Source organism: Macrosteles quadrilineatus, unplaced genomic scaffold (genome assembly GCF_028750875.1).
Source record: "Macrosteles quadrilineatus isolate MER2022 unplaced genomic scaffold, UCM_ALF_1.0 Scaffold_3__2_contigs__length_128488019, whole genome shotgun sequence".
Classification (NCBI taxonomy): Eukaryota; Metazoa; Arthropoda; class Insecta; order Hemiptera; family Cicadellidae; genus Macrosteles; species Macrosteles quadrilineatus.
The window spans coordinates 98,024,450-98,039,561 of record NW_026542596.1 but is presented as its reverse complement, the minus strand read 5'-3'; the positions used below and the strand labels follow the sequence as shown (position 1 = coordinate 98,039,561).

The window sequence follows — 15,112 nt, the reverse complement described above, 5'->3', positions numbered from 1 at the left end:
AACCATAATAAATTTAAAAAAATATCTATATATTAATAGGCAAGCATGTTGCTTTAAAGCCTTTTTTTCTCAGCTCGTGTGCATGGAGAAAATCTATGCATACTGTTAGAAAGATATTTTCCTGTATGTGTGCAGGATCCCTTTATAAATTGAAATAGGTTCAAAAATAAGCACAAAAATAAATTCCAAATAAAAAAATATATATTTGCCTTATGGGTTGCTATGCTGGTGGCGAAATAACGACGAAATATAAACAGAAAATCAAAACAAATGGAAGAAATTCCAATTACATGTTTTATTTTATTTAAAACTTGGGGTGAAAATAGTGTCTCTGTACATTACATATTTTTAGTCGAGTATTCGACCACTAGACGACCTCTAAGATATGTTTAATTGTTTATCATTATCATCATCATTATAGATAATTATCATTGTTGTTATGTAGGCATAACCTTAAACGGTACTGAATTGGTCTGAATTACACTATAGAGCTTTGCTGGGTAATTTCTAGCAGTATTTAGGATTTGTAATCTACAGATAAAGAGTAAATACCTCTATAAAGTGCTTACTCAGCTCCATTCAGCTATGAGCCCTGTTGTGCTGCGATTCTGTGTTTACCTGTATTCTGTGTGGCTTATTAGGAGGAGCAATGCAGCGAATAATCCACACATCGTATTCATCATGGCCGATGATATGGTTTGTAATTTAACTAAGATTAATTTGATACTTGTTTTTCGTAAAAAAAAACTACTAGATTGAGATTTTACTTTCGGCGCTATCTTACAAATAAAAAAATACTAGTCGATATAATTACAATTTGTACAGTATATATATCTAAGGTATGTTACTATTGTAACCTATACTAGTCACCATCTGGCATAATCGAAGACATCAATCGAAGAGAATCTAAATAACGCCCTAGCTAGGATAATGTTTTGCAGTAAATTTAACAAACGTGTTGAAAGTTTTTCTCGGAATTTAAGCATGCATGCTATTAGAAACGCCCCAGTCTCCAACTGGCCTTATTATGACTGGCTAACTTTTATTACTACTGTTCCTCATGTTGTATACAATGTTAGGATTTTTACGATGTATATATCACGACATATACGATGTATATATGTGAGCTAGTCAGGTTGCACCTTATTTTACCACATTTAAAACCGCCTTAAAATGTCAAATAGGACATTTTAAATTCTAAATATAAGTGTTTCTGAAATTCTTTCAAAATATCTGCACTTTTGGTAATTTAAATTTTAAAAGTGTAAATAGCTCTAATTTTGAATTGGACGGCAAAAGTTTCATTCTTGATTTTTTCTTTATTTTTATCCATAAGAATAGGCATATGGTTGATAGGCATCATTGATGACCGGCAGACACCCTATCCACACAGGTATCCAGAATATCTGTATGATAAAGGTGTATATTTTGTAACATCTAGGCAGGTGTATTTTCACTTACTGGAGTTGGGTTGTTTACTTACGGGACGCCCTGTATACATCAATTGTCAGTGCCATACAGCAAATCATAAACTCGATTTATAATTTCTTGTTAAATATCACAGTGGCAGTGTAAATATCGCTAGATTATTGGAGGAAATATTTTATTACAACATACAATCCAAACCACCATTATAGTCCTGTATTTCTTACTGTAAAGCTTTAGGAGACAGAAAGAATAAACATAACAATATTATGTAAACAAAGAGAAAACAATTTGTAACCATTGTGATTGATTTTGACCATTTCTACTGGTTATTATCAGACCGGAGAATCAAAATTGCGTCCTTGCATAAATATGTCACCGGTAGTTCCCTTGATGTTTATATTTGGAAAAATCTAAGATGATTAATAATTTGACCCTATATTTAAATCTTTTTATAAAATTACAATTTCTCAAAATTATTACTTTAACTTAATTTAAACATTTTTTAGAACCTTAGAGTACGGTAAATATACATGACATCTATTGGAGTTGTCCTAGTAGACCATAATATATTTACATTTTTTTAATAAACCGACACAACAAGCTCAGCAGTGGTATTTTTACTCCTAGAAGACGGGTTTCTTTACTGATAAAAGAGTTCTTCTAGCAGCTTACAACTGCTTGTACAATCCATTTTTGTGTTACTGTGTTCCATTTTAGGAACTCTTGATCAGAACTAAAAGGCTGATTTGACTTCAGACAACTGTAGTTGTTTTCATAGAGTTATTTTCAACCTGAGCCCTAGGCAGATATGCAGATCGTTTTTTATCAACAACGTACGGATATTTATGGTTATTTTAACCTCATTTTTTATAAAAAACTAAAATTACATGAAAACTGCATAATACAGAACGACAATTTAGCGAAACCTTCCTTTTCCCATGTGCCTCATTCCGTTTGTTTAATGTCATTCTTATCCGCCTAGGACGTGGATATAAAATTGCTTAAGAGGTTTCCTTATTGAAAAGATTTTTAAGGGTGAATCAATCTAAAAGTGATGTCCAATTGAACATTTGGAATTGAGACTGCTTTTGGAAGTGGGTGTCATTTATTTTGTTCCACATTCTAACAAAAAGAAGTTCGGATTCTGAATATATATTCTCCGCAATATTATGTTTAAAACATAAGAGTGAATATATCGAGTAGTGTTTGACGAATATTTGATTTTAATCCATTTAAAAAAATTCAAAATCGAAAGGGTCTTACATGTAAATGGGACAATATTTAATACTTCTAAGCTTAATCCATTATTTGGAGGCGAGTAAAACGGCCATTATTAACAAACATCAGCCATTATTTTTATGTTTTATTTGAAAAATTATTTTTCACAAAATATTAATGCCTAAAATCATTACCGGTAGTTTAGTAGTAAGTGTTTAATTTGATAAGCCAGATATTGCTCATTGCTATGTTGCCTTGGCAAAATTCTCATCACTATAGTCACTGCTGGCCTTTCTCCATCTGATTTAGGTCAAAACGAAAAATTCACTGTCTTCCATTACCCGTGAGACAATGATTGATGGTCAGATGGTTTCAATATATAGATATAACCAGATTTGAGGCTAATTGTAGAGCCTCAGTCGCCCCACGTCTCTGTTGCTGCTCATAGCTGCCATTTTTAAAGGTTTCTTCGGAACAATCAATTAATCTTTTTAGTGTCTTTGATATAGTGTTCCATTCGACTGGATTAAATCAATCACTTTAACTGTAATTTTCGAAACGTTTTAGTTCTCTTGTGTTCTCCTTACAGTTATGGAACGAGGTAAGTACATTTGTTTAATTTTCACTTGCTTAAGTTCCACGTATGTTTTGTTCCATTTCCAGGGATGGAATGACGTCAGTTTCCACGGGTCTGACCAGATCCCCACCCCTAACATTGACTCTCTGGGCTACAATGGGGTGATTCTCAATAGACATTACGTGCAGCCTACCTGCACTCCTACCAGGGCATCATTGATGACCGGCAGACACCCTATCCACACAGGTATCTAGAATGTAATGATAAGGGTGTATATTCTATAACATCTTTGGAACATTGGTGTAAATGTGTCTTTATACGCTGTTAACTTCAGTTAGTGTATCGTAAAAGTGAGCGTAATAATCTATGAGATTAAGCCAAGTACTAGGGATGCACAACAAATATTTGTGTCTAGAGTACAGGAACCCAATGAAAAAGTTAAGATTGTGTGGAGTTGAAAAATCTAACATCAAACCACGAGTTTAACCATGAGTCTTGGCAGATATCCTTTGCTAATACACTTTTGCGGATGAAGATCAAAGGGAGTTACTGTAGCTATTAGATATCAGATCTAAATTGCTTCAAGAAAAAATGTTTTTGTTCCAAGATGTTGAAAAAACAGCAACCATAAAGTAGTAGCTTACAATAAAACTAAAACAAATAGGCCTAGAAAAACCCAGACTGAAAACATAATTCTTAAGTGCCTAAAATGGTGCCTAAATTTCACCAGATTGAGGGTACAAGAACTAACCAAATAAATTGCAGGGGTAGTGGAAAATAAATATGGTAATATTCTTTATTGTGTTAGAATGGATGATGGTCAAACATGGAGACGTCCCGTTGACCAGATGCTGTCACGAAACTTTGAGGATGGGACTATGGTTACATTCATGTAATTTACTGTCATTTACATTTACAGTTTCTTTTTGGAGAATTGTTATTATGTATGGTTCAAATTGAGTTAATTCCGTTCTTGTTATTAATTATATTTAATTGGAACACTGATGTGACGCATGTCAAATTCAACTTTAATGAGTTAGGGTTGGAGGCTATTCTGTCCGAATCATTAGATGTGACAACATGAAATGCACAAGAACAACCTTTTACTTTCCTTCTTCTCGGCGTTGTTTAAAACTGAGCTGATTATAATTTATATATATCGTATACCGATAAATTATACTATGCGTAACTTTTGTTTACGTGTTACTACGAACTCCACCAAAAACATATTTATACTTAAAACGGTTCAACTATGTTCGGTTTCAAAAAATAGTTTCAATACCAGAAACATAAATGTTTCTAATGTTCATATTAACTCTATCGGATATTTAACATGGGCCTTATGGGCTGCCATGCCGCCATGACGGTTTTGCCAGAACGTTTCCAGTATTTGAAAGATGATTCAAATAATGGGTGCTAATTATATTTACCACATGGTCACGGAACCCAATGGACTATATAAATTATTAAATTATATAAATAAAAATATTAAGACCAACCGTGCAATAAAATGTCTATAAATAAATCAATTTGGATATAGCCCCCCATTGAAGTTCATACGGTCTAATTCTGTTTAAAAGATGTTCCGTTGGATAATCATGCTTCAACCCTTGGAATTATGTTTTGTTGACAAAATGTTTCTCATATATGTTTCTGTGTGTATTTGGACAGAAAAATAAATCAATATAACAAAAATATTCAAAGTATACAAAAAAAAATGATTATTTTTTTAAATATCTTTCATCTTGTTTTACACCCTTTTCCAAAAACAGTTTCCCTAATGGAGAAAACACTGAATGACAATTTCTCCGATTAGTACGATGAATCTAGCTCATTCTTATATAAACAATGAGCCTCCTTATATTTAAGTTTCAGCAAATTTCCCATATAGGGAATAAGCTATTACCGTAGTACTCATGGTAAGACCTAGACCCAGGACCGATTTACTTTTTCGTTTTGAGGTCCCTAGAGACCAAAAACACCATCTGTTTGAATTCATATATATATTTATATATGTGTCCGTTAGCGCGATAACTCGAGCAAAAATCATCCGATTTTGATGAAATTTGGTACAAATGTGTAAAACTACGTTTATTCGAACGAGTTCGCAAACCAGCATGATCGGACTATGGGAACAGGGGTTTATGGGGGTTTATGGGGCAAAAATTGGTTTTCCCCATTTTTGACCCAAAAAACTGAAAATTTAGCATTTTCTTTCCAAACGATTTTGTAGAGCTTAAAAAACAAATAATTTAGTATATTGAAGCGTTATCATGCGCCTAATGGTTACGGAGAAAATTCCAAAAACCAGTAAATTTAAAATTCCCATGTTATTCTTATGGAGAATAAGTAAACTGTTGTAGTTTGCTCGTTTATGATCATATTTTGATCAAATTTGGAAAATGCATTCATTTCCAAGATAAACTACTAATCTACTAACATTTTACAAAAAACACCTTTTTACCCCCTCTGTTGTAGCAAACCTAAGTACTCGTTAAACTAATGTTATTTTAATAGGGAATAAATGTGATATTTTTAAGGAGACATTTTAGTGTAAATCCAATCAGGCAAATAGAAATTCGCTTAGTCTGCAGGTTTGCTGCGGCGGGGGTATTTTTGTTTCCTTTGGTCTATGAAGTGTTACTGTCTCTTTATGACATAAATTGTGTCTTTAGGTCAGCACTGGCCTTACTACTCTACTCAAAAATCAGCTCTGCCGCTGACGGAGAAGATACTGCCAGAGTATTTAAAGGAACTTGGATACGCTACTCACGTGGTGGGTAAATGGCACTTGGGTTTCTACAAGAGGGAATTCACGCCCTTACAAAGAGGGTTCGACTCACACCTCGGCTACTGGGGCGGTTCGCAAAGCTATTACGACCACGTACATGAGGAGCAGGTAAAACTTGATTACTGTCTTTACAAATAAAAACGTGCCTCACGCTACATTCATTGACAGTGTACGTGTTTTTTACTTTAAATTTATCATTTCTTTTAATTTTAGGTGAAGGTTAGACACAAGAGGGTGTTTTTATATATTTTACCTACGAGAGTTTTTTAAAGTAGCCGTTTCAGTACAGTTCTTAGAATTGAAAAGTATTTTATAACAGCATTGTTTACTTTCACAACAGCATAGTTTTACTCATAACAACACGGGTAACGGACCAATGAGGTTCAAGGATTGAGAGAGTAGAAGTAAAATTGCAATGATCCGAATTCCCACTAATCAGCTGTTCAGGCCAATTTAATTATTGATTGGTGCAATTAGTGTTTGATACAATGTTTTGTTGCATCACTGTCAGTGGCAATGAGAGTTTATAAACGAAGACATAACCTCTCTTAAAGTTATGAGTAGTGATTTTTTGTATTTAAACACTTTCGTAGGTAAAGTAGTGTACACAACTCGCGTAAATAGTGTTAACGACACTCGTAGAAGTTTTAAAGGCACTCGCCAAGGTTCGTACCTTAAATTTTCTACTCGTATCGTTAACACTATCTTTACGCAATAGTTGCGTACACTACCATAAAGATATACCGTTCCAACCCCATGATATTTGTTTAGAAACTCCTGTAACAACTTTATTATTTAACACCCAAACGTTAAAAACCCTCATCAATATACTCATCTTTACATGTTTTTTTTTTACTAGGACCAGTTTGTTGTCTTATGATTGTTTTGGAATATTTTGTAACCATTCCTCTGAGTACACTTTTATAACCAATAGTGTATTTGTGCTTTATTTATTGTTTAACTTGTAAAAATCTGTCATGTTTATTACGAATTATTAAGACTGTTGTTGAAGGAATTCCTGTATCATTTAATATAGAATTAATATATCATAACAAAGAAGGGAATTATTTAAAAAAAAAACCTGTTTTTCTCAAATTAACCAAGCTTGTTAAACAATAAAAAAATGATGAATTTAGAGAATGTAATACAAATACCAAATAATTTCAAGCAATTGTAAAATGAATCGCCGACCAAATCTAGAAATGGTTGAGCTTAGCCATACTTAGCATTTAGTGTTTTCAAATATAAATGAATTACACTGATTTATAATAATGTGTCATGTAATCATAGAGAAGTATCTAGGTTATTCAAGCTCAAGTTAATAACTGCTGACAAAACGCAGTTTGGCAACGGCTTAGCCAGAGAAACGATACTTTGACCATAGTAGACCATATTTTACGATTACAAGGAATAAAATAATTGTGCTTTCTAGGTAAGTGATATGTTACAAGATGCGGCATTGCGACAGCAGAGCCTGGTATATGACCGCATTTTTTTTGATTGGCTGGGTAGCTGAGTGGTTAAAAAGCTCTCCCACTAATCAATACCCCCGCCGCAGCAAACCTGCCGTCTAAGCGAATTTCCATTTGGCCGAATTGATTTTCAATTGATCTATTTAAATAACATTTGGTTTAACGAGTACCTAGGTTTGCTGCTACAAGAAAACTAATAAAGTAGTGTATTTTTAGTAAAATATTGATAGCTTACTATAAAATAAATAAATTTGCCAAGTTTGATCAAAATATATCCATAAACAAGAAAACTACAACATTTTACAATATTCTCCATAAGAATAACATGGGAATTTTAAATTTACCATTTTTTTAGTTTTCTCCGTAACCAATAACCGTACAAAAACACTTTGATATACTGAATTGTTTGTTTTTTTAAGCTCTTTAAGAAGGTTTAGAGAAAAATTGGGAAATTTTGTGTTTTGAGGGTGAAAAGTGAGAAAAACCAATTTTTACCCCATAAAACCCCCCATAAAACCCTGTTCCCATGGTCCGATCATGCTGGATCGCGAACTCATTCAAGTTTATCCCGCCTTACACCTTCAAACCAAATTTCATCAAAATCGGATAAAAATTACTCAAGTTATCGTGTTCACGGACACATATATATATATATATAAATCTATATATATATATATATATATACATATATAAAAATTTGAACGAATGGTGTTTTTGGCCTCTGAGGACATTAAAATGAAAAAGTAAATCGGTCCCGGGCCTAAGTCTTACCATGAGACCTACGGTAATAGCTACTTCCCTATAGGGAAATTCGCTAAAAATATTTATGGTTCAAGCTTGACCCATCTATTCCTGATCCTGGCTTTAAATAAATGGTCCTGGCCAATGAAACAGCTACAAGTATCATCTCACACCATTCTACACTCATGCTTCAATCATATTTGGGGTAATGTACATGGCGTGCGTTCTCAATTAACAATTGATATACTTTGCAGATAGGTAATAAGACTCTGGTTGGATACGATATGAGACGCGACGACACAGTAGCCTGGGAACTCTCTGGACAGTACGCTACGGATCTCTTCTCCAGGGAGGCCGTGCGGCTAATCAAGGAACATCCTCCAAACGTCCCGATGTTCCTCCTCCTAAATCACCTGGCCGTCCACGCCGGTAACGCAGGGAAACTCCTGGAGGCACCACAGGAAGTTGTTGACCGCTTCCGGTACATACCAGACCCTAACCGAAGAACCTATGCTGGTATGTAGAAGAAAATTATGTTTCTCTTAATTTATACTTACTTTAGCCTGTCTAAAAAATACTATCAATGTTCTCAATATCTAACGGTTATTTAGACTTACTTGATGAATATTTACCTAATCTCAAAATCATTATAAGAATCCCTAATTAGTTTTGAATGTTATTGCAGCAATGATGTCCAAGCTAGATGATTCCGTAGGGGAAGTCGTGGAAGCTTTAGGGGAAAAGGACATGTTGAGAAACTCAATAGTTGTGTTTCTCTCAGACAACGGTGCTCCCAATCTTGGCCACTTCAATAACTGGGGCTCTAACTACCCTTGGAGAGGCGTAAGTGTTCATTTCAACCTATTAGTGTTTTGTCAGGGAATCTTGTTTAAATTAGTAACCAAAACAACGGTTTCAACAGGGGAAAATTGCTTTGATTGTTTAAAACTCCCTTAAAGATCGTAATCATAATTTTACTTCCCCTCTTCTTTTGTCTTGTCACTTTGTATTGCTATGTTTTTATTTTAACTATTTATTTATAATCTGCATGTAATTTCTTATAGAAAAATTGTATTCCATAACTCTTATTTCTGTCGTGGTTTTCCGTTATTTCTAAAAAACCGTGAATATAAAATGTCGATCTTGCACTTTTAACATGTTCAATGAATAGTTCACAAAACTTTTGACCACACACTGTTTGCCATATGTATACGAATACCTATTACACTTTGAATACGTTATACGTTGATATGATGTAATATAAAAAGATATGTCGTTTTATGAACCGCTTTTAGAAAAATAAGTCATCATTTTGCAAAAGTGCCCTTACATTAAATAAAGTACAAATCCCAATTGCGAAAAAAGATTACCTTACCTGGACCCAAGGGGAAACACCTTTTTCCTCTTCATCAAAGGGGGTTTAATTGTTCCCAAAGGGACCCAAACCAAATAGTTACCTAAGCACCACACACAAACCACATACCCCCCCCCCCCCCTATTACAAGTACTCGGATCTGTTTAAAACAACAGCCTACTGCAGATCAGCTCCACAAGCTATTATTAATATCACTTCCAAATAATTCTATGCAATTCAATGTCCTGGATACACAGTTATAGTTATAATCCTGTAGCACAAGGCCACCTTGTGGGAGGGCGGAGTGAGAACTCCTTCAGTGGTCTGGAGCCCTCTGATCGCCAACCCCTCTAGGGTGAGTGAGGAACTGATGCACGTCACCGATTGGCTGCCTACTCTGCTTAGAGCTGCAGGTGTGTGGAAAATACAATGAACTCTACAGAGACAAGGGTCAAACTTGATAGCAAACTTTAAAAATGTTAAGAAAATATATTTTTGGTCTATTTTTGATCCTGTAAAGATTATTTCAACTAAACAAACCAGATTGACATTTTAGGGGACCGATTAAAAACATTCAAGTTTTCAATTAATGTTTTATATTATAGGGAGGAGGTGGTTTCTGTAAGTGTGTTTGTTCCGTGCTCAAAAAAGGTGTTTAGGTAGAGCTTTTGGAAGCAAATCTTAGTTGTTCCCCATGGGACAAATAAATTAACACAAGTTTAGCAAAATATTTAAATACACTTGGTTTCCTATCCGATAACGTGTGCAGTTCGGTATTTTATATTTAAGGTAATTGGTGTATTAGGATCATCAGATAGCAGTTCACTAGTTTTCCGTAAGACTATTGTTTGATCAATTATTAAATTAGAATAGCAATAATTATTCACAATTCAATATTATTTTTGCTGTAAAAGTTTTAACTTACCTCCATAGATTTTAAATGTAAAGAACATGCTAATAAAGAAGTTGTATGACAAATAGTGTAAGAATCTCTATCTTATAGCTAATAAATGTATTTTTTACAGTAGACTTTAGTAAACAAACAAAATATTACTATAATTGTAAATTAAATTTTAATTGTTATTTTGTTTAGGTTTAATATATCTAAAGGTAACAAAAAATACAAAATGTTGCATTTAACCAAAGACGAAAAAATTTTGATTTGAAATAGTTTCAGGCTAAATATAATCTTTAGTAGCCAAATATGATACTCATTTATAGGTATCATAAACGATTAAGTTAACTATTGAATTCGTCGTTTCAACTTATCTCCAAGTGGTTCAACGTTTTGCCGCTTTGCAGCAGCAGCCCCCAAGAACTTCTCGTGATGCGTAAAAAATGGCTTAACTTATGTTTTCAGTTGATTTTTCCATATTTACACAACAGTTAGACAGACACATATTGTACAGTAATAAAATTATAAAACATAACCGTATTTTAAGTCTCGGTATGCTACATAACAAGACGCTACTCTCGAATTAACTCTTAACACATCGAATTAAGTTTTTTGTTGTAATATTTCTTGTTTCTTGTCTTATTTGTACCTATAAGTACTAAAATACTATACAATAATGGGATGGGTTAGTCTTACTCACAACAATTAAATTTAATTGCTGAAAAGAATTTAATGTTCTGTTTTTACACACGGAGTTTATAGTTTTAAACATGGCCACTTGGCAGCAGCACCTCCCCTCCTACCGACATCTCATTGATATAACTAGAATCCTGGACCATTCAAACCTTATTTTAAAATACTATAAGTAAAGAAAGTACTAGATCAACTCTACTAGACAAATTAAGACCTGTTAAAATTATTATAGTAAGATATTAGTATAAAAACATTTGCTCAAATTGATACAACAAGAAAATCTAAAAACTGGATTTAAGAATCAATATTTCCAAAAAATCCCATGCAACTTTTTTATGATTTAAAACTGAAACAATCTTTCCTTAGTAATATGTTTTTCTTAGGATTTAGTGTTTTTACTGTAGCTTGATCTTACTATGAATCTAAACAAGTAGTATAGGCGCATAAATTTCCATGTGGTATATTGTATCGTTAAAATGGGAAATTGGGAATATTACTGCAATCAGATACAATTTATGTAGCTCCAACAGAAAAATGGCCACCTGAATATATTCTCTCTGCAAACATTATAGCCTAAACTGCAAATAATATGTGTTTGGTTGAAAAGACCTATTTAAGATCCTTACCAACGTCCGAGAGTTTTTAGATGAATGGACAGGTGGAAAAAAACACAATTATTGTAAATATTATTATCGCTAAAAATATTTTGCAAAATTATAATAAATTTGTTTTGTAATGACTTGGTTGACGTCAATTCCACATTAGGCCTAATTAACGATTTTATATTGTTTGAATCTACTTTCTGAGGTGATATTAAAATCCATGCATTTGTACCCCATTACCATTGGTATCATGGTGACTGATAGTATTGACATTTAAATAATTGCATTGACACACAGGTTACCAAAAGCCCTTGACGTATATTGATGGTGTAGACCAGTGGCTATCGATCTGCTACGACCTGCCCAGTCCTCGGACATCTCTGTTATTGGACTTGTACGATACTAATAATATGAGAAGTATCATCATGGGACACTACAAATACATTTATGGTGAGCAAATATCAATTAGAGTTGTAACCAGTGCAGTTTTCGTGTTATTTTAAAAACTAAATTTTCTGTGCCCAATCTTACAGGGTGATACACTCCAGGTGACGGAAATTGATGTACAGTTTTCCATTTAAAATTCACATATTTGTTTTAAAATACTGTCGGTAATTTCAACCTTGAATTTTCCTGTGAGTTTAGGTGGAATGTATTAGGAAAAACAAGCTGTAAGTTATTTAAGTACATGAATGGACGGAACTGATTATAGGAAAATATTAGTGACTCACAGGGTCGGGAACGGACGATACCGTTAAAATTGATTCATAGTTCAAGTCTTTCCTATCAGAGAATTTAAACAATTGTTCACTACACATACCACTATTTTTATTACTTGAGTAACAATGGATATGTTGCTTATGTTCATGTGTATGCAGCTTATGTTGGATCTAACATATGAATAAAGTAGAAGACTTAAGGACACAACTATATGACATATTTAATATATTTAATTTTACTGTAGCTAATTATATGAATTGGTTTCGTTAAACTGACCACAACAGGTTAATTAAACCACATTTGTCAATCTATCAACTATATCCTAATCCTACCTTACCCAGTGTGGTGGATGTAATAGATAAAACCTGATGTGATCTGTATAACATAAGATTACCCAAGAGTTCCATCAATATTCTTTGAATAGACCTGGTAACTAGTGGCTTCCAACCTGTAGGAAACTGAAAACAATCAATAGTATAGACTATAAGTGATTCCCCTTGCAATATAACATTAAGGTAAGGTTAAACTACTGAGTGCTTAGGAAGACTATATACTTCCTCAATTCTAATGCAATGTCTATAATCAATAATTGAGTGAAAACACCTGTCCAGGAGCGACTTCGTACCTACAGTACAACGACGACGCAGCTGACCACAGCAGCTATCTGAACCACGACTCCATCACTTCCAGGAATATTCCGAGCTATGACGTCACTCAAGTGACGACTTCAAAAACTTGGGTTCAAACGAAGAAGCTGAGGAAATATCGGCTACCATCTTCACAAGTAATCAAGTTGAGGAAAAAAGCGACGATTTCGTGTGAGAGGAAAGACACCTCACCTCTGAACTGTGACGACACACCCTGTATATTCGACTTGGCTGAAGACGCTTGTGAACAGGAGAACATTTTTTGGAAGTATCCGATTTTAGGTGTATTCATGGGGGCTGTTTTAGATAATTACAAATTGGACGCAATTCCAGATGACATGATATTTTTTGATTTGGACAGCGATCCAGAAAAATTCAATGGAACTTGGGATAATTGGGTTACTTGAAACTTAATCGTAAATATTGATTGAAAATATAATTGTGTTGTATTTTGTACAAGCTGATATATCCTTATTTTTTGTCAAATACATCGTACTAAAATTAACTTTATCAATATTTTGCTAAATATTTATTGAATCTTATATCATGTATGATGTTTTGAATTTACGATGGACACTAGTTTTATTTCTTTACCGATCCATTTATTTTATAATGAAACTGAATGTAGTTGAAAACATTTCCTTCAGCTTATTAATTAAAATGAGAAGTATTCCTAAAGTCCTATTCTCCAAAAGTCAATAGCATGATCTTAAGGTTAAGTATTAAATACACCCTCCGCAGAAAACCTGCCGACTAAGCGAATTTCCATTTGTCTGAATTGATTTTCAGTTAAATATATTTTAATAACATTAGGTTTAACGATTACCTAGGTTTGCTGCTACAAGGAAACGAATAAAGTGTGTTTTTGAGTAAAATATTGATAGCTTAGTACAAAATAAATAAATTTGCCAAGTTGGATCAAAATATATCCATAAACAAGCAAACTACAACATTTGACAATATTCTCCATAAGAATAACATGGGAATTTTTAATTTAAAATTTTTTTAATTTTCTCCGTTACTAATAATCGAACAAAAATTCTTTTATATACTAAATTATTTGTTTTTTAAGCTCTTTAAAAAGGTCTAAAGAGAAATCGGGAAATTTTGTTTTTTGAGGGTCAAAAGTGAGAAAAACCAATTTTTACCCCATAAAACCCCCTGTAAAGCCCCGTTCCCATGGTCCGATCGTGCTGGTTTGCGAACTCATTCAAGTTTATCCTGCTTTACACCTTTAAACCAAATTTCATCAAAATCGGACAAAAATTACTCAAGTTATCGCGTTCACGGACGTATATATATATATATATACATATATAAAAATTTGAACGAATGGTGTTTTTGGCCTCTGGGGACATCAAAATGAAAAAGTAAATTGGTCCCATGTCTAGGTCTTACCGTGCCACCTACGGTAATAGCTACTTCCCTATAGGGAAATTCGCTAAAAACGAAAGAAAGGAAAATGTAAGGAAAGAAACGAGGATGTAAGTGTATTTTTATTTAAAAATTGAAACCTAAGAATGCTAACGGTATGTAGCATACATTATTCATGTAATTCTTATTTCTAAATAAATGTTTAGTTTTACTATTGAAAGCCCTGGAATGATATGAGAGGGATTGCTCTAAGAGAAATAATCATGGCTATATTTTATTTTCTAATAAAATTTAACTTGAAACAGAAGAATTTTCTATTGAATCTCCTACCTATTAGCCAATAAAACTTTTAAGACTAAAAAATTTTAACACTCCCGCCACAGCAAGCCTGCAGACAAAGCTAATTTCCTTTTGCCTCGTTGTGTTTCCAATAAGATATTTCCCAAAAATGGCAGATTCGTTTTCTATTTAAATGGCATTAAGTGTATTGAGAAAATAGGTTTGCTGCTACGGGGTTACAAGGTTATTTTTGTAAAATGTTCGTAGCATAGCATGAAATAAAAAAATATATACCAAGCTTGATTAAAATATATCCATCCA

The 15,112-nt window shown here is 33.4% G+C and overlaps 1 protein-coding gene across 1 annotated transcript; it reads left to right on the top strand.

Moving 5' to 3' along the window:
* The first annotated feature begins 585 nt into the window (after window positions 1-585).
* Window positions 586-13,545, top strand: LOC128989402 (arylsulfatase B-like). The gene is made up of 8 exons (XM_054411292.1): window positions 586-696; window positions 3,310-3,469; window positions 5,899-6,122; window positions 8,494-8,743; window positions 8,913-9,070; window positions 9,859-9,994; window positions 12,069-12,221; window positions 13,103-13,545. Exons 1-8 carry the CDS (start codon window positions 586-588, stop codon window positions 13,543-13,545), a joined length of 1,635 nt encoding a protein of 544 aa, XP_054267267.1.
* The last annotated feature ends 1,567 nt before the right edge of the window (window positions 13,546-15,112 follow it).

Coding starts and splice junctions, on each gene's coding strand:
- LOC128989402 (XM_054411292.1), top strand. CDS start 586: ATGAGCCCTGTTGTGCTGCGATTCTGTGTTTACCTGTATTCTGTGTGG. Junction 697..3,309: donor TCATCATGGCCGATGATATG/GTTTGTAATTTA, acceptor TTCCATTTCCAG/GGATGGAATGACGTCAGTTT. Junction 9,995..12,068: donor TACTCTGCTTAGAGCTGCAG/GTGTGTGGAAAA, acceptor ATTGACACACAG/GTTACCAAAAGCCCTTGACG.